The 19,402-nt window shown below is 41.2% G+C and overlaps 1 protein-coding gene across 2 annotated transcripts; it reads right to left on the bottom strand.

Moving 5' to 3' along the window:
- Positions 1-113: 113 nt before the first annotated feature.
- On the bottom strand, positions 114-18,823 carry LOC120798345 (dipeptidyl peptidase 4-like). Of its 2 annotated transcripts, XM_040142587.1 has the most exons (26): positions 18,729-18,823; positions 12,851-12,938; positions 12,190-12,288; positions 10,172-10,263; positions 9,932-10,006; positions 9,789-9,841; positions 9,442-9,514; positions 9,119-9,239; positions 7,710-7,864; positions 7,483-7,580; positions 7,246-7,375; positions 6,605-6,643; positions 5,876-5,974; positions 5,637-5,707; positions 5,025-5,078; positions 4,789-4,901; positions 4,632-4,679; positions 4,442-4,540; positions 3,113-3,182; positions 2,809-3,003; positions 2,491-2,545; positions 2,257-2,356; positions 2,105-2,163; positions 1,924-1,996; positions 812-885; positions 114-678 (listed from the first exon to the last, which is right to left on the bottom strand). In XM_040142587.1, the coding sequence occupies exons 1-26, from the start codon at positions 18,732-18,734 to the stop codon at positions 586-588; spliced, it is 2,232 nt and encodes a 743-aa protein (XP_039998521.1). In that variant the 5' UTR covers positions 18,735-18,823; the 3' UTR covers positions 114-585. The 2 variants fall into 2 exon arrangements, with proteins under 2 accessions (XP_039998521.1, XP_039998522.1); XM_040142588.1 differs by lacking the exon at positions 12,851-12,938 and having other exon boundaries at positions 18,729-18,812.
- Between the last annotated feature and the right edge of the window lie 579 nt (positions 18,824-19,402).

The raw sequence follows: 19,402 nt of genomic DNA, 5'->3' as shown, positions 1-19,402 counted from the left end.
GCAGCTGTCTATCCCATTAAAATCAGGTAAAACGTGATATTCCAAACAAAATATTTTCATTCTTTGATTCTTTATTATTTTAGAAAACAATTATTACATCAAACAGTCAACATTCTCATCCGTTTAATTAAATTGTATAAAATCACAAAGTGCATTATGTCTCTGTTTATCACTTAACACAATACTATAACAAAAATTTAGATGTAGTACAGTTTCACTTTGACAGAACATTTTCAATTTTTAACCTTCACATTATTGTATCTATAATCAGGTCAGGCAATGACCTTGTTAAAAAAGTAAAAATTTCAGTAATAATTTCCAGAGACGCTGCTTTCTCGGACAGAATATGTGCAAGACAAAAAATTCACAGACATAGAATGACAGTTTGACTTGGACCACTTTCTACTTAACAAGTTTGTGCTGAAATTTGAGTTTTTTTTAGAAGGTAAATACAAGTTTTTCCTTGACATTTGGAACACTAATAATCAAGCCTGCATTTACAATTAAAGTCTTGGTCCCAAAAATGTTTTTTTTTTTTTTATTCACATGAGACATTGAAAAAAGATGTTGTTGATCCGGAGGATTTCATGCAAAGCACCTCTGTAGGAAGTGACTCATGTGGGTGTAGACATGTTGATAGGCCGCGCCGCCGAGCCCGTGATCTTTGTCCGTGTACCACTGAAATAAATATTAATAATATTTCATATTTACTGACAGTGGACTGTTTTTCACAATGAATCTTGAAATTCAAATCCTTATAAAAACATATAATGTTCCAGTGATTCCACTTTGGTTTTTTCAGATTGCTCACCATTGCCTCAAAGTCCACATGCTCCTCCACCAGGGCTTCCGAGATCTCAGCTGACTGCTGGAAATGTACATTGTCTAGAAAAACACAACGAACCAAGAAATTGATTAACAAAACTTTCAGTGGAATCTGCCCCTTTTGGTCTGAGAGTGGTGCTAAAAGAGAAGGTCGGCAGACCACCAGGACCTTGACCACGGACCCTGACTATCCACTGAGACTGACCATTAGAGTTTAAAGATACCATGTCAGGGGCTGAAGCAGTAGTTAGGGAGAAAGTCGGATCTCATGGTGGCAGTAGATCAAAGACAGGTTGACAAAAATCATTCCAAATTTTAAAGGAATACTTCAACATTTTGGGCACTATGCATGTTCACTTTCTTGCTGATAGTTAAAGAGTAACAAAATCTGTCTTATTTGTTTCATCGTTTCAAAAGCCAAAGTGCATAAACGACACGTTTGCATGGTAACCTCACTGTGTCAGTAACGTTCACACAAAACAAATGCATTTTGTCATTGCTGCTCTTTCGCATGAAGATAAACTTAAGTTCTGACTACTGACCTGTGACCTGGAAAGCATGTTGTGTTACCAAGACGACCACCAAACTGCATGCGCAGTATAACAGGGTTTTTAAAGACACAGTGAAGTGAAAAATACATTTTTCCAGGTTCTGATCCTGCGTCCCTGTAATCATTGTTCATTTACCTCTTGTTACATGCTAAATATCTGTTCAATCATTTCTGAGTGTTTTAATTCAAAATAACTTTTTTCTTTGTGTAAAATGTAAAAATAATTAGTCTTATGAGTTTATATGTGTAAACCATTTTAAGATCTCAGTATATAGTTGTTTATTTTGTAAATACAAAAAAATAATAATAGAATAATAATAATTTGAAAAAATCCTTTGAGCCTCTGTAAATTTTTAAGTTACTGTAGACTAATTCCGAGTTTCTGATACCAGAAACCATTTTAACATTTCACTCTGGGTATGTCATTTTTGGGTGTCTGAACATAAGGGGGTTGCTGGTATAATAGTATAAAATATGTATGTGGAAAAAGTGTAAAAAAAAACCAAAAAAAAAAACACGTAAATAAATAAAGGCCCTGCGAAACTCACCATCCGCTGTTCCATGAACCAGAAGATACTGCACTGAATGGAAATTCTTGGCCCTGGCAGTTACTGTCGAGTTCTGCACACAATCAGATCAGTGTTTAGTGATAGGCAACGGCATAGCGAATAACGAGCGTCAGATAAGAGAGTTTATTGTGATCCGGGTCCCACTGAGTGTGAAACTTACGGTGTAGGCGTCAGCATTCAGCGAAGGCTCCATCATGTAGCGCTCTGTGTAGATGGAATCTAGACAGATAATGTGTGTGAGTAAAGTGAGTGGACTAGGTCTGGAAAGGTTTTTGACAGGAAGAACTTGCTTAAAAAGACAGAAAAGAATACCGTAATATTTCCATTTAGAAACCGGAGCCACCGCCATTCCGCATTTGAAAACCCCACTGCCAGATCCCAGGACCATTGACGTAACATATCCACCATAAGACTGTGGAAGACAAAGAGCTCATTACTGGAGCTCGTCTCTCGTCCGAAGGAAAGATCAAGCACACTGTCAGCCAGGTGAAACATTAACTCTCTTTTAGAGCCTTTTATTGCCCTCTCAACTTCGAAACTACTTACCCAGCCCCAAATAGCAACCTTGTCTTTGTCAATGAAGCCCATTTTGATGAATTCCCTAAAAATTGAAACAAACAAGAAAAGACAATTATTTAGATGAGGGCAGGAGATGACGCGGATATAAACTTGATCAACAGAGGACTCGTGAACATCGTCATCGCTCGGTGATACTCGTGACATTTGCAGTGGGTCCGTGTGTACCTGGGAGCCTTTCAACTAGTGGAACAAGTAAAATCCAGTTTATCAAGCTTCCCTGGGAAATGGTGAAGCTGTTTGTTTGAGATGCACTGACTTGTCTAAACTGTTCCTTGCTTTCCTTACTTGGCTGCAGCTATCTGATCTTCCACCTCATAGGTTCCCAGACGTCTGTAGATTTCATGCATTATCTTGTCACCCTGGTAACCGCTTCCTCTTCCGTCAAAGCTGGCTACGATGATGTTCTCAGTGCTGGCCAGGTAGGTGGACCAGCTCACCCTGTACACGAAGTCTGCTTTCTGACTGCTGGGGCCTGCGTACCTGAAAGGTTGGGCAAATTCAGTATCAGTTTATAGCCCTCCTTCGAAAAGCTTTGAAATTTTCACTTTCATAATTTGATGTTATTGCTTATTCTTTGATAAATTCTTACACATCTATCAGTAAAGAGTACTTCTTGGATTCATCAAAGCCTGGAGGCAAAAACATCTGGTACCAGAGATCTGTCAAAAATAGGAACATCCATCAAAAGATGTGAATTGATTAGTTTCTGTTTTAAAATAATGACTTAAATCCAGTGTTTCATTAAATGTAAAAGCCCTGCATTCAAAATCTTACTTGAGTAAAAGTACAAAAGTATTATCAGAAAAATGTATATAAAGTAGCAGAAAGTAAAAGAACTGGTTCTGCAGAAAGACATTATGTGGTCCAATGTGATCCCTTGGTTTCCAACCAACGGGTCCAGCCCCTCCAAAGGGTCCCAAGATAAATCAGAAAGGCCGTGTGATGATTAATGGGAAAGGAAAAAAGAGAAAGCATAGGTCTGATAAATTTATTTGAATTCATTTTTTGGACTTTTCTGTAATTTTTGTTTTTTTGTGAAATATTGACTTGACTTTTACGTCTTTGGCCCCTCGAAACTGTTTAAATGAAACCGTCTGAGAAGTTTAGTGGAGAAATGTCTCTTTGGCTGCAGCTGCTGACAGCTCATTTCAGGCATCTGAAATGTGACAAGGAGCCACAACCAGTGACAGGTTTTCGTCGAAGGGGTCACAAGCCTTAACAACGTATAAATGGCCGGATATTTTGGCAGAATGTAAAGGAAGCAAAAGGAAGTTTACACTATGTACTCAACAGTGCGAAGATATGATCATACTCCAGTAAGAGAAAATGAAACTGTTGTGGGATGATTTATGAGACCATTTTGTTGTCTTTTCATTAGGTTGTGGCCTGAATCTCTCACTTCCTGATGTGCTCCTTATTCTTATTCATTTAACTTGCGTTCGTTTCTTACAACATACTGTATCTCGTCGTAGTTTCTCTCAATTGGCTCCGTGTCTACCTTACGGGGGGGGAACTCCGACTGTTGTGGCTGATGGTGCTGAGTCAGGCCCCGTTATCATCAGCAATGTGGTGCCACAGGAGTCAGATCATGAAATTTTATATCAGTCCCAGAGTGCATTATACTTCATCACTACTGATACATATTGTTCTCTTCGTTGCTCTCTGTATCACCAATGTGGAAAACTATTGATGGTTTTTTTCATAAGATTTGAGTCTGACAAGTAACTTATTCACTGTAGTGGAGTAAAAAGTGCAATGTAAAGGAGTAGAAGTATAAAATTGCATAGAATGGAAACAGTCAAAGTAAAAATACCATAAACTTGTGCTTGAGTACAGTACATGAGTAAATGTACTTAGTTACTTTCCACCACTGCAATTCAGTGTTAATTCTTGGTTAGTCGCCGCCGAATTCACTTACTGTATCCGGCCAGTTTGATGGTGCCACGACGCATGGTGGGCATTTGGATGTCAGATATCAGGTTGCTAAACGCTTTATTGTCCTCCAAAGTTCTCAGCTCTACAAATGTAAAAATACAGAAATCCCTCTGGAATAAACGTTTTCTGCCTCTCAGTTTTATTTCAGATGAAAGTCTGAATTTGTAGCCTACCTTTATTATTCTTGTTATCCATGAGGGAATGGTAAGGAATGCCCGGACCTTTGAGTACAAATTACGTTAGATTGATTTTTACATAAATATGCAGACAGTTGTATATTGCAAGTGCCAGAGGGTCAAGTTAAAAAAAAAAAAAAAAAGTATAACTGACCACTGCAGCTCATTTGGTAGAAGGAGGCATTGTGGCTGAAATAAGCTGAGTTATATTGACATTTATCTCCATGTAACGCACAAGTCAGACACTCGGTCCTTTGTTTGGTCCACCTGATACGCACACAAACACACACACACACACACCCACACACACACACTGTTAGTCAGAGATACTTTTAAATCAAAAACGATCTCTACAAATAAGCAACAAGCAAGAAACAGTAAAAGGCTTACTTGTAAACATTCCTTCCTCCCGGCTTGCCGCCCGCTTGGTTACTTGAATAATATCTGTGGAATAATTGGTATGAGTTGGGAGAAACCCCCCAGGCTGTCAAAAAAGGAATTTGGAATTTTCCCATGGGAAATTACTGATATATTTGTTTGTAAGTGTGTGCCGTTTGTACAGGTTCCTTGTAACTCCATCATAATCACTAGAGATAAAAAAAAAAAATGTACAGAAATGTAAAATATATATATACGACTAAAATTTTGAAAAAAAGCACCAAAAAAACGAACCAGAATCATCTAAAACTTTTCCATTTGAGGGTAGGATGCAGACAGAAATATATGGCACCTTGAGTTTGACTATTTTGTTCAGTGTAACATCATAAATCTGCACTAAAGTACTGGAAACAGCAGATAAGGAGTATGAGATACTGTAATTCAGTGTGAAGATGTTATATTTTTTAAAACTTGAATTAACTTAAAGGGTAATTTAACTGGAAATAATTCCAGAGATATGAATGGAAGAATGTCATGATGCAGGTTTGCGAAAGAGTGCATGTCAGGTCTCATGCATGAGTGCACGGCTGTATCCTGTCGGTGCAACGGACATTTCCAACTTACACAGCATCCGCCGTAACCTTCAGAATGCCAATGACTTCCCATTCTCCAGAGGTGATTGGTGTGGCCATTCCCTGCATGGGCAAGGCAGAACAGAAGGTGTGTGGGAGGCGACACGTTCGCGTAAACTGTTTCTGAGGGGTAATGTGCGAGGCTAAAAAAAAAGAGCAAATCGTCTGCTCTTGGGTAAGCTGTAGCTGCGGAACTGGCCAGTGCAATGCCAAAGTAATCATGCTATCTACCTTGACTACGTGATGGATGTGCTTGTAATCTTTGGTGTCACTCATCAAAAGGTAATAGCTGTTCTTGTCTGCAGCAAAAACAGGTTCTGGTGGCGAGAACTGGGAAGAACAAGAAGATTAGAATATAGTGCAGAATGTCTTTTATGAGTACAATTAACTTGTCTTTAAAAGATATGGCTGCCATTAATCTATATTTTCTCACTGTCAAGCAACCCAATAAAAAGAGCAACACCAACAACGTGTTAGTTCGTCTCTCAGCCCCAGGCCCATGGTTCCTACTGAAGATGTAAATCTTTAAAAGAAATACGTCAAAATATCTGGTTTCATTTTTATAAAAGGTTCAATAATTCCCTAAAACAGCCCGAAACTGTAGTTTTAGCAAACACTACTCAAACAGGGGGAAAAAGTACATTTGTTGGGGACTGTTTTCAGCTGTGGATTAATTTCTCATTTGGTGCTCTACACAGTATTTCTGTCAGCAGGAAATTGTATGTGGAATTGAGTCAAAATAAACCACAGTGCATGTTGTTTTGGACAATAATGGAGCTTTGTTGAACAAAATACCCTCAGGCATATACACAATGTATCAGGCTTTGATACATACCAAGTACTTGTTAGTAGGATAACATCGGTTGTTGGTTTTGGTCTTTTCATAAGATTTGTTGATAAAAAAGAATTTTTTTTTCTGTTTTCCAAAAGACTTATCTTTCAACGGTGTACTCGACATACCCGGCCAATCCAGCCTGTGGAGCTTTTCACCTCCAGATGCTATAAAAAGACACGCAATTGGTGTTTATAGCTGTACCAAGATACATTTTATAATAATACACCAGCCTCATCAGCCTAAAAACAAGGAGAAGTTGCAACAAACACCTAAACGTGGCAACCCTTTAGCCAATGTGGACATTTTCAAGTGGCAAGGCTGCCGTTACGCAGCGTTGGGGGAACGTTGGAGTGCTAGCGAGGTGACTCTAGGGATGGCATCGTCAGTTGGTCGGTCCGCCACGTTGGTCCAGACTGAAATATTTCAACTGTTGGAACATTTTTTTTCTGGCTTTTTAAGACAGACTTAGGAAAACGTGAGCCCATCCTTTAAATTGCTTATGCGTAGCTAGATTTAGCTTGGAAATGCATCGTGGCTGGTGTAACGTTCGCAGCTGACAGGGAGGCAAATTAGACAGTATAAACTAGATACAGGTCTATAAACCCTTACTTTATCCTCCCTGGCAGTAATAGGTGTTGCTGTGTGTAGCTTTTACTGCTCCTAAAATGGTTTGCGTACTCATCAAGAAGCCGCTTATCTAGTTTCTCTTCGCAACACCGCATATGCTACCATAACAATAATATTTGTTCATAACATCGTGTTTCACCTCAACAGGATCCCATTTGTTTCCACTGAAGCTATAGAGCTGAAGGATGAGGTGGTTTTGTAATCTCTTCAGCCATTGGACGGCAATACGGTTATCTGTCGCCCAGGTAACCGTGGCCAAGTAGTGCTCACTGAGGGCAAGAGAAAAAAAAAAAAAGGAACTTATGACACTGTTTGTCTCTCATTTCCTTCGAGGGTATAGCATAATAGATCTGCATAATAGAAGCTGTTACATTACCTGGTGCTGAAAGCGGCAGGAACAACAACTTCAGTAATTTTTGTTATGTTGTCAGTGTCCACAACAAACAGTTTCACGACGGGGTTCGGAGTACCTGGCTGCACGAGGAGAGAATGAAAGATTTACCAGACAATAACGACTATCCCAAGCTCTTCATTGGCATACAACAATACAATGGTCTCAGTAAAAGTTTGTTAGTGCAAACTGGCTCTGGATGGAGGTCCCACCTTTGGATATGGAATGGAAACAGTGCTAGGGTACTGTTTCTCGCCGTACCAGGAGTACTCTATCGTGTGGACCGATGTGTCGTTGAACTCAGCGTAGGCCAAATACCTCCCTCCGGGTGACCACCAGAGGCCCTGATTGGATGAGAACATCTCCTCTGGATGGGGGGAGAGCGTGAAGCTGAGTAAGCATTCAGCGGGACTTCCTCTGGGTCAGGTTAGAAGTTCGGTTCCTGCTGCTGCAGTTGTGCTTAGAAATGCATGTACTGATGATCCCGTAAGCTGCTGAAAACATTGCTGCAGTACGGTTGATTTTCATGTTTTCACTGCAGCTGAAGAGTTCCATCAGTCCTCTATTGGGCAACTCTTCAACTTGTAACAATACTGCATTTTATTGAAGCAAAAAAAAAATTTGCTTGTCCTTCTACAATGTGACATGCTGGAGAAACGAAGATTTCACAAAAGATTACCCGTAATAATAATTAGTTAATTTTTAAAAATTGTTTATTGTTTTTTTGGGGCTAATTTGACCTACTTTATATACAGTTAAGCCCCAATGCTTCATGATCTGGGGGTCAGGCCCCTCCAAAGGGCCACAAGATAAATCTCAGGGGTCATGGGATGGTTAATGGGGTAATAATCAAATATTGGATGATCTAACAAGTACTTAAGTAGAAGTAAGAGTCATCAAAAATAATGACTTTACCAGCACACTACTGTCTTTCTCCCACTTATTTGGAAATACATGGCACCATTTTAACAATAGATGGTCTTCCTCAGGTAAAGGCAAAGACATGAACATACAACTGTGTTTATAGTCAGTTTGTATGGAAATGTAACATCACTATTTCCTGAATGGAAAATTACTTAAATGTATACTAAGGCAATATATTTGTTGAACAAACACATGGAATATTAAATAAATAAATCCATAGAAATATAATATGAATCTGAATGTAATCAGATCAGCTAGACCACATTTGGGGGTGGTCTGGTCTGGAGGTGGTGCTCGCATTGTGATCAGATCTAAGCGGGTTGACGTGCAATCCATGCAGTGGGACCACATTCTTAAATCACCTCACCCCGCCTCTTCCTGACGACTCAGACAAGCCAAGCAAAACCTAAAAGCGCAGAAGTAGCTAGCGGGCGCAATACGATGAATGACATCCATCTGTGGCTTTGCTTCCCTTGACCTGGGATGCGCCATGTTTGTTGGCAAGTCCAGCAGCCTCGCCCAACCTGATTAGCATCTCACGATGTGATCACAGTGCAGGGTGAATGAAGATAACAAGAATTCGTATTCATACCAAGTGTAAATACAAGGCCTGTGGATCAGCTGTCATTATCCAGATGATGCAGTCAGATACAGATTACTTGCTTGACATGAATTCTGTACAACGTGTGCCACTTACCCTCATACACCCAGTCCGGGATCCCATTTAGAATCTGATTCTCCTTGCCATTATATGTGACTTGCTGTGGTGGGGCCCCGGGTCGGATCTTTATATACACATCATTTCCCCAAACAAAGGCCTGGAAATACAAATACACAAGTTCAGAAAAGTCAGCCGCGTTTGTTTTCTGAACCCTCAGAAACCCATTTTGAAGCCTTTTCACTCTGCTCAAGTGTTTGGGGAAGGTTGTGCCCGATCACCTCATCCATCACCCCCTTCAAAGCAGGGGTGTCACTGAAAGTTATGTACATACAACCAATCATTTGTCCGTCCAAGCTTACCAGTTTGTTCCCTTCAGGAGCCCAGGCAAAGTACTGGACTTCATCAGGAATGTCAGAGGGTGTGAAAAATTTTCTGGAACACATTGAAAAAATGCCTCAAGGATTTGTAAAACTGCAGTGAGTTTCACTTCTTCAGCTGCAGCTGCAGCCAGCTCTTTCAAGTATGCTCTAAAAGTGCCATAAGTTGGCATCTTATTTTGAAAGAAATGCATGCATAACACAAGCGATTAGGCAGAGGCTTTCAACAGGAGTGTCTGGCATTATCCTAAGTGTAAATATTTAACTGTCCATATACTTTTGGTAAGTGTAAAAATAAAGAAAGGAAAACTCATAGTTAGGGCACTTACTTTGATTCCACGTCATAAAGTGAATATGAAGCTGTGAATGAATGCCTCCACAGCTAATGGGACAAGAACAAAACAAAGTGCTGTGTGATCACTCAGGAGCTTTAACTATGCAACAGATTAGCGAAAAGAAACGTTTACTGTACCTTAGTGTGGTTGCTCATGAAAGCAACATATTTGCGGTCAGCAGACAGCTGGTAATCGTAAGCGTTTTTTTCGTTCTGTGTTGGAAAAAGAAAAGAAACTTTTCAAAGACACCTCCTCAAGACCTCGCAGACAACACTGCGACTGTTTCGGTGGATGTGGAGTTTTTAATGCTCACATCATGTGGTTAATGTTGTTTACGCAGAAGAAACACACAGATGTACTTGAGGGGACTGACTTACGAACTTGTCTTTGCTCAGGAACTCTTCGAACTCTCCTGTGACCACGTTGTGGAGGGAGACTGAACCTTGGGACTTATGGAGATACTCAGAATCTGTGATGGAAGATAAGCAAAGCTAATGCACAACAGGATAAGATATTTCATTTACACCATAGGAAGGAGGACGGGGAGCTTTGTCAAGTTTGATAAAAACAAAACAAACCCTGATGGTGTCACAGTGACGTCACCAAAGTTACTAACAGCCGGGAATTGAGAATGAACTTTTTGACCATGATGCAGTGGTGAAGGATTTGAAAAAGATGGGCATTTGGCAAGAGTTGCGTTGTGGGCGCGGTAGGATCCAGAGTTTATGGAGCTGGATCCATGGTACAGACTAAAAAGTCAGGATATTTCAGCCTCTGCTACTGTAAGGAAGTGCAATTCTAAATCGCCAGAGTACCCCTTCAATGGAACATCAGTGGGTGGATGTTAACTCACAGCTACTTCATTCATGAATTTATATGCCATTGAAATATAAATCCAATTACTTAGTAAAGCGCGTTTAGACCATTGCATTTGATCAGCCTCTCTGAAAGCAGAGCAGTACCTGTTCTCATACGTATATGAAGCTGTTTTTTTTTTTTTTTAATCAAACTGGTTATCAGATGCCACAGTCTACAAGCTAGGACTTGGAATGTGAGGTTTTAATGTAGCATGGAGGAGGAGAGAGCACTCAAACCAAAGATATCTAGCAGCTGCTCTTGGACCTTTCCAGGGAGAATGGACCCGCCCTGCAACAAGAACGGCTACGACAGAAGTTCCCCGGGAGGCGAGGGGGACTGGTGAACTTGGTTTGGATTGACTGCAACGTACAGATCGACAGTGAGTGTAGTAAAAGATACACCAGTTATCAAATCTGTAATATATATATAAAAAATAGAGCAACATTTAATATAGACTGCACTGCCTCTTTTCACTTCCGTTTATTCATTTATTTTTATTAAAATGTGGTGATATATCTGCACATGTAAGAAACCCAGAGTCCACGGAGGCAGCGCCGTTGTTTAACTGTCCAATAAAACATGGATTTATGATGTATTCAGCTTTACCTTCAGACAAACTGGCAGCAACACATAGTATATTAGATTATAAAACTGTAAGACCAAATTTTATCATCTAAAAGGAAGTATAGGACATTATTATTATATTATAGCATACTCCAAAAAGCTACGGACAATGGAGCCAGCAGTGAATTTCCAAGGGGCTTGCTAGGATAAAACTGTTGCAGTCATCTCGGGGGAGCTGTGAGCTCTCCCATATCCCGAAAGTGTCAGCACAAATTTCCTCACAGAAAGGATCTGGATAACGTGAAATCGAAACAGTTACTTTCTCACCTGAAAAAAAAAAAAAAAAAAGATCACATGAAAAGTCAGGGGGGTCACCCAAGCCATTAAGATTCATCCTCCAGGGACCATGAGCGTCCGTTCCAAACTTCATGGCAACCCCATCCAATAGATGTCAAGCTACTTCCCTGAAAACCCACAACGCCATCCTCAAGGTGGCGCTCATAGGGGTAATAGTGCTAAACAGCTTCATATTTCTAGGAGAAAAGGTCCTGCTCTGCCTTCAGAGAGATTAGTCAAATGCACGGGTCTGAAATGTCCTTCTCTCTGTTACTGGATTCAGCAGGGATTCCCTATACTTCCTGCATACAAATGCCCTAGTAGATCATGAGTCTTGCATTCAATTAGCATTTTGCACTCTTATTATAAAGTGTTACCAACTGAAAAACAAGAAAATAATTCCGCGTGAGCACACGGCGAAAGACACTGGAACGATGGGGATCAACCTAAGAGAATTAGTAACCAGAACAAAGCCAAATATTTTAGCTGACGGATAATAAAGCTTCCTCAGTGACACATTTACAGTTTAGATGCAAGGACTCATCTGGCTGAAATCGATGCCATCATGTCCCACCTCCACCCTGCCATCACTCCTTTGTTACAGGCCTGAATGTCTGTGATGACCTCGGTCTCCCACCTGAGATCCACCTTATGCCGTAGGACTTTGGCTTCAGTGAACTGTTGAAGACGTCCCCCAGGGTGAACGATCTCTGGCTCCCGTCTCCCCCCTGCTTCTCTGAAACACGTTAGAGGGAGAGTTTAGAACCTGGCCGGGCCTCGAAGGTCACAGGTTACAGATATCTTATCTCACACATACACACACATTATGATGATCATCATAAAAGAAGGTAAGTGCTGTAAAAGCTGTAACTGATAAGGAGCAGTGGAATATGGCTTACGTCAGTGCTTGTCAAGGAGTAATGACAGAGAGTGTCTTAGTGTGTGCTGAGTGTGTATGAAAACTATTTAAAGGCCTGTGAATGTGGTGTCAGAGAAACTAATTGGTAATCGTCCCTTTGTGACGTTAACCACGATGATTTGTGTCAAAGATGGAACAAAATAAAAGCAGTTTTCGTTTTAAAAACTCCTGAAAAATGGAAATCTAAAGTCTCAGACTAAAATTGCTTCACACTTCCTATCAGTATTTTGAAGTGGGTACCGTGGGGCAACCGGCGGATCATGCGTAATGACGCGTGCGTAATGTGCCATCTTTCGGGAGTGTGTGTCTGGCGGCACGTCGGACCGCGGCTGGTGCATTTCACGGCAACCTGTGAGAGCGCATCGAGGCAAAGACTCACCCCTCAGGTGTATAGCCGTGGGTACCGCGATCAAAACGACGACGGCGGCCACTCCGAAGACTCCGAGGAGCACCTTGGCGACGGAAACCTGCTCGGGGTCGAACACACAAAGGTCAGAAAAAAAAACAAAACAAGCTCCCCGTGAAGCAAACCCCAACATTAGCACCGACATGTGAGTATTTGCAAACCACCACCAACCATTTTTTTTTCTCTCTCTCTCTCTCTCTCTCCCCTCCTGCACGTAGGTGTGATGTGGTAAACCAATAACCCTCCGAATCACAACCCCCGCGGATCCAGTCGGCTACGCGCGCGGAGAACTCCAAAGTTGTGCCACGCATTGGCTGTTAAAGCTGTTAAATATTATCTCAACTGAAGTTTCAAAGGTGGGACAATAAATATCCAGCGGAGTAAAGTTCGTCTGGCTTCATGTCGTCGCAGTGGTGTTTTTTTTTGGGGGGGGGGCGGCTGCTTGACAGGCTGTTCCTCAAACTCTCCACCGCTCATCACAACTACGACTCATCCATTCATCCACATCGCATATACGTACACGCATACACACACCGTTAACTGACTGAATAGCAACGGAGGGGTGGGGTGGGGTGGGGTGGGGGGGTTGTGGATGCGCACTGAGCAGCCCCAGATATGGAACAGGTTTGGGCAGTGACTCGCGTCACCGTGGACCCAAGAAACCCCAATTCTGGCTCCTCTGTGCAGAAGTGATTCTAGCAGAAACCACATCTTTCCAAATTTGTTGAATATACAGCATGTCAGGGGCGACTCGTGCCAGACTGTCACGGACTTGCGTAACACTATGCGGTACTGTCATCTACAGGACCGTCCACTGTCTGGGGCAGCGCGGGCATCGACCGACACCTTAGGAGGATGCGCCCGCGCCACGTTTCCATTCGTTGCACACGGTGAATTTCAAAAAGGTGGACATAGGTATCGTCAGACTCAGAGCTGATACATTTCAGCACTCGTTTTTTTTCTGGCTGAGAAACAGTAAGAAACACCTTTAATGAATAGAAAACGAAAAATGTAGAGGTTTTTTTTTTTGTTTTTTTTTTTTCCTTTTTCTTGGAGAACATTCTTAGAGAAGCAGCCTTTAGCTCATCGTGAAGGGGAAACTGGGACATGCAGTTCATTTAAAATGAATAAGAGAAATTACAAAAAAAACAAACAAAACAAAACAGAACAGCCAACACATGGAAACAATTTCTAAATGAATAGACAATACTGTCGATCTCTTTCAGAATCACCTGGAGGGGGGACGGTTTCTGAGACCTTGAAATGAGACTGTGACTTTCTAAAGAAGAAATAAGACAGTATTCTTCTTACAAGTGAAGTGTTGAATTATTAAGCTATGAAACAAACCCTGGCTCAGTTCAGTACACCCTGGGGTTTTGCTGCCGCCCTCTCAGTTGGACGGGCATGAGCAGTGGCTAATGCTGGCTGCTGTTAGCTAGCCTCAGCTGACTTTAGGTAGCCACTGCTGACACGACGTGACTCGGTGGCTCTTTTCTGCTTTCGCTGCTGTCGCACCACTTCCCCGCGTTTAACAGGATCCCATAATAGTTTCCTGTATTGGCGCAACGGCGGTTGTTGAGCAGAAGTTACATGGGTTAGACGGCTTTATCGCCGCGCTTCAGGCTGAAAACGCGCCTGGCTTCCTCACCTCATTAAACACACCTTTTTGCTACATTTAGCTGCTGAAAACATTCAGGCGTTTTTTTATTGCCAATTCTTCCTTTATGATCTGCACAGATGCGATAAGGCAGAATTTTGGCCGACGAAAACGTTTTACCTGAATTCGCGTTTCAGTCTGTTTAATATGGAGATAATGCGTCCCAATATTTTGTAGATTTAGTAAGGTTTTTTTTTTTCTTTTAAAAAAAACAGCCCAGAAAACACACGAGGCATCTGATGCTATGCTACATCTGCTAATGGTGTGGTTCTTGAGATGGCGATGCCGGTAGGTTGGTCCACCACTTTGGTCCTAAATGAAATATGCCAGCAAGTACCGGATGGATTGCCGTGAAGTTTTATTCAGACATCCATGGCGCCCAGAGGATGAATCCCAATGACGTTGGTGATCCCCTGATTTTTCCTCTAGAGCCACAATGAGGTTGACACATGGTTTTTAGTCAAATGTCCCAACAACTATTGGATGGACTGCCATTAAATTTGGTACAGACATTGATGTCCCCCACAAGCTGAACTGTGATAACTTTGATGTTCCCTTAACTTTTCATCTGGCGCCATCCACAGTTCAACTTTGTAATTTGATGATTTGGTTCATGACCAAAACCCCCTGGAAAACTAATGATATTGCCTTCAGCCTCAGCTAAACTTGGTGTTAAGTGATAATTAGTCGGTGTTAGCACGCTAGGCAGCTAAACGAAGAGAGTGAACGTGGCAAACAGTACACCTGCTAAAACTTCAGCATGTTTGTCAATGTCATTGTGAAGGTGTCAGCATGCTGACGATAGCATTTAGCACCACCGTGCTTGAGTACAGCCCCACAAAAGCTTCTAGTGTCAGTGAAATGTCAATGAAAGGGACCTCAGAGCAACATTTTCTGTTGCTCTGAGGTCCCTTTCTCCGCATTTCACACTCCTCGCGTCTTGCCGTCAGGTATGACCAGCCCACCACTGCCTCGGATGACTTTACGTGATTGTCGGACATATGATAAGCTGACGGCTGTACAGCTGGGACGGAGGCTAGTAACGCGGCAGTCATAAATTCCATACGATGCCTTCTCTCTATTTACATAATCATTATTATCCTTCCTGTTTCAGTCTACTTCCCAAAAGCAGCGTGAGAGCTCTGTCACTGACACTGGGCCACAGAGGTGGAGAATTTCTGAGGTGAACCCTTTAAAAAACAGTCGTCACATGTTTAGAAGAATAATGTGATTCTTTTTTATGACAGAACAAGATAACAGCATTAGGCACACTTCAGAGCAGGAGGACTCTGAAATAAATTTCTATTTTAGTCTATGTTGCCACAGACTGGAAGTTTCCCTCTTTGTACAAAGTCTTAAGTGCTGACCGGTCACTGTAAATGCTAAAAGCCTGTTAAAAGCTTAACAAATATAAAGCTGTGCCTTTATGAGGAATCGACATCGTATTCTGCACTTGTTCCTCTCGCACCGGACATCCTCAGCAAACAAATAGACAGTGGATGTCTTCCCTAATGCGGCGCGGCTTGTTTGAAGAACGCTACCCCATGGATGTCTCCGTTTGCCTGACGCTAAATGCAGCTAAAATCGTTTATAGTTGTCACCTCAAACACACTTGGCCTCACTGGACAGATACAGCGTTGGTGAACGGAGACAGAGAGAGAAATAACCTACTACCTTCTTAGTAGGTTATTTCCAATTTATAAAATGATGACGTAAGATTACAGGAATATTTCAAGATGCCCTTAACTCTATTACACTTTAATATTATGAACCAATATTTTTGCTATTAATAGCTCAAAAGAATGAGGAAATAAGTCGTACTTGTATATAGGGCTTAGACAGAAAAGACTGTATGAACAGACCGACAGAACTCTGTTAAAATTTAAAAAAGCAACTGAGAATATGAAAAAAAAAGGCTGTGACTATCTATTATTTTCGTAATTGATTCATGTTGATTATGTTTTTCATCAACATGCTAGGAAAAAAACCAAAAACCAAAAACAAATCCAGAACCACTGTGAGTCACACAGAACACAACTTCTCAGGGAAGCTAAAAAGCGATGAATATCCCAGAGACCCCCGGGACACTATCTGTTGCCATGGTCTGTGGCCAAAAGACTGTAACAAACTGGACTGGAGCAAACCCCGTAACTTTTTAATTTTAAAATTCTGATTGCATGATTCAGGTCTCGGATCTTCAGACCCTGCACGATTACTAGTCTGCCAGAACCAAATCCTGGTACCTCACATCTGATTGATCCAATCAGAATGTTAAAACCAAAATAAATTCTTTTTAAGGGAATGGAACTAGTTTGTAATTCATTTGTGTTCTCTGTGACTTGCGGCACTTCTGGGTTTGGTTATGTTATCTCTCTTTGTAGCACGATTCTGTATTTGCCTGTGTTTTCTTGCCTTCTGGTGTATTCTGTAAATGTTTTATTCATCTGCTCTAGTTGTGTCAATTTGCATGTGTTTTTCTTAGGTTGCAGCGGATTGAGTTCTAATGACCACCATATGTTTCAGCTGTAATATGAAAAGCCGGGCAAAAGATTGTTTCGGTGTGCAAAACAAGGTGTCACTCCCCTGACGAAGACCAACACTTTGTCAAATGATGCACAAAGCTTAGTTGAACTGAAGTTGAACGTACAAGCATTTGTCACAGGTACCGTGCACGGCACTGGTATTGTATCCTGGAAGGGGTGCTGGGCATTTTGCAGTTGAAAATCTGTAACCGTGACCAGCTCTTCTAAGCTTTCTCCAAAGGAAAGTGTCCGGTGTTCATTCACAGGGATAAACAGAGAAGCTGGGTTTGTTGATTCCAGCAGATGTTGTGCAAGTGCCAGTGTTACAATGGCATTCTTGGTTTGAGGTTGAACGGCGTTTGACTTCCTACGTTATGGTTTTGGGAGGACCGTGAGGGAATCGGTGGTGTCAGAAATGGCTCAGTGAAGCTTCTATCATGTGTGTCTGCTCTATGTACTGTAGCAGCAGCTGATCTCCGAGTTGTCTTTCCCTCCGCACGGACACACACCAGCCACCCGATTGTTATTTACCACTGCTGGTTTTCACCTTCTGTTCTGAAGATATGCCACTGAACATACAACAGATATGAACATAAGACATAAAGACATGAAGGATAGGGTACGAACATAATACACAATAGAAGTGGTGGAAAGTAACCAAGTACATTTACTTAAATACTCTCATTGGGAAAAGTTTGTGGTACTTGCACTTTCCATTTTATGCTACGTTATTTTTCTACTTTTGGAGGGAAATTTTCTATTTATTTCATGGCTTTGGTTACTAATTACTGTGCAGATTAAGATTTTACAAACAAAACATATGATAAGCTTCTTAAATATGATCCATTGTTACAGATTAAACTGCTCAAAGTAGTTTAAATCATCTCCAACCTGACCCACTGAAACATTATGATGCTGCTCACATGTTAATGCATCAATAATAATAGTAATAAGCAGCTGAGTGTACTCGTTCCACAGAAAATGTCCCCCGTGACTGATATATTTTTAAATATGACATTATTAGATTGTCGATTCTCATGCCACAATGTGTAAGCAGCATTTTATTGTTGCAGCTGCTAAAAGTGGAGCTGGTTTAACTACTTTATATATAATTTGGTCACTTAGTCCAGTTGTCCCCGGGCCAGGGGTCGGGCCCTTCTAAAGGTTCACGAGATAAATAACAGGAGAGAAAAGAAGAAAAAATGAACTCCTGCCACCTAAAGTTTACATTCACTCTTTTATTTATGAATGAAAATGTCCCTGGTGGAACTGCAGACAACTCACAGACATCTGAAGTGTGGCATGGAGCCCCAACTAGACGCCGGTGTTTTGAAGAAGAGACCTAACAAGACTTAACAAACTTTTTAACCTGCAGGAAATGAAAAAAATGACTAGTCCGTGTTTTTTTTTCGAAAATACTGTGATATTCAGGAAGTTGATTGTCAGTGTGGAACTGCAGGCTTGTAATCAAGATCATAGAAAGAAAATCACTTATAGAACAACTGCAAAAATAATATCTGCTCTCAGTACTTGTTTTTAAAAACGGGGGATTTTTCGCCAATCTGTCATATCAAATTGTGATTTCAAATTCAGAATAAAACTCTGTAGGTGTTTGACAAAAACCTCACATTATTCCTACGAGCTCTCATATCTAGTATTACAACATATTTACCTTCATCGCTGCCAGTGTACGCCCGCATGAACCTGCGTGATTATCAGACACTCGGGATCATGCACACTTCCACTAATCTGACCGTTACAGGCAGGTTTCATTGTATGGGTGTTGGTATGTCACTGTAGTTGGACCGTGGGGCGCCTCCCACCACAGATGTCTGGTTAAATTAGAAGCATGAGAGCTCTACAGGAAGCTCTGACGTCCTTCGTCCATACACACTGTCCTCTACCCGCTTCCCATATTATGCAATACACTGTTTTTTTTTTTGTTTTTTAAATTGAATTCACACTACATTTCCTCTGAGTTTTTGCTGGAGGGTGAAATACATTGTCGGTGTGGCTCCTTTAATCGCCTTCATGGCTGTGGGTTCTCACCTTGTAACTTCCGATAAATTTCTCCCACAGCTTTCACATTTGTGTCTGGGAATTTTTCTGTACGGTTAAAAAAGCAGACAACTGAAAGATAAAGTGAGAGTATGATATTCCTTATAAGGGGCAGCTGAAAAATAGAAATGTCTATTCATTGTTTTATATATATATATCTTTAAGGCAAGTCCATACCTTATGTAAAATGCTTTGAGTTGCGTCTGCTTCTGTTTAAAAATTGCCATAGAATGGTAGAGATATAATTCACTGTGGGGTTTCGATTACATGGCATCAGCCGAAGTTTCA

The sequence above is a fragment of the Xiphias gladius genome, chromosome 13 (assembly GCF_016859285.1).
Source record: "Xiphias gladius isolate SHS-SW01 ecotype Sanya breed wild chromosome 13, ASM1685928v1, whole genome shotgun sequence".
NCBI lineage: Eukaryota > Metazoa > Chordata > Actinopteri > Istiophoriformes > Xiphiidae > Xiphias > Xiphias gladius.
This window is presented reverse-complemented; position numbering and strand designations above follow the sequence as displayed.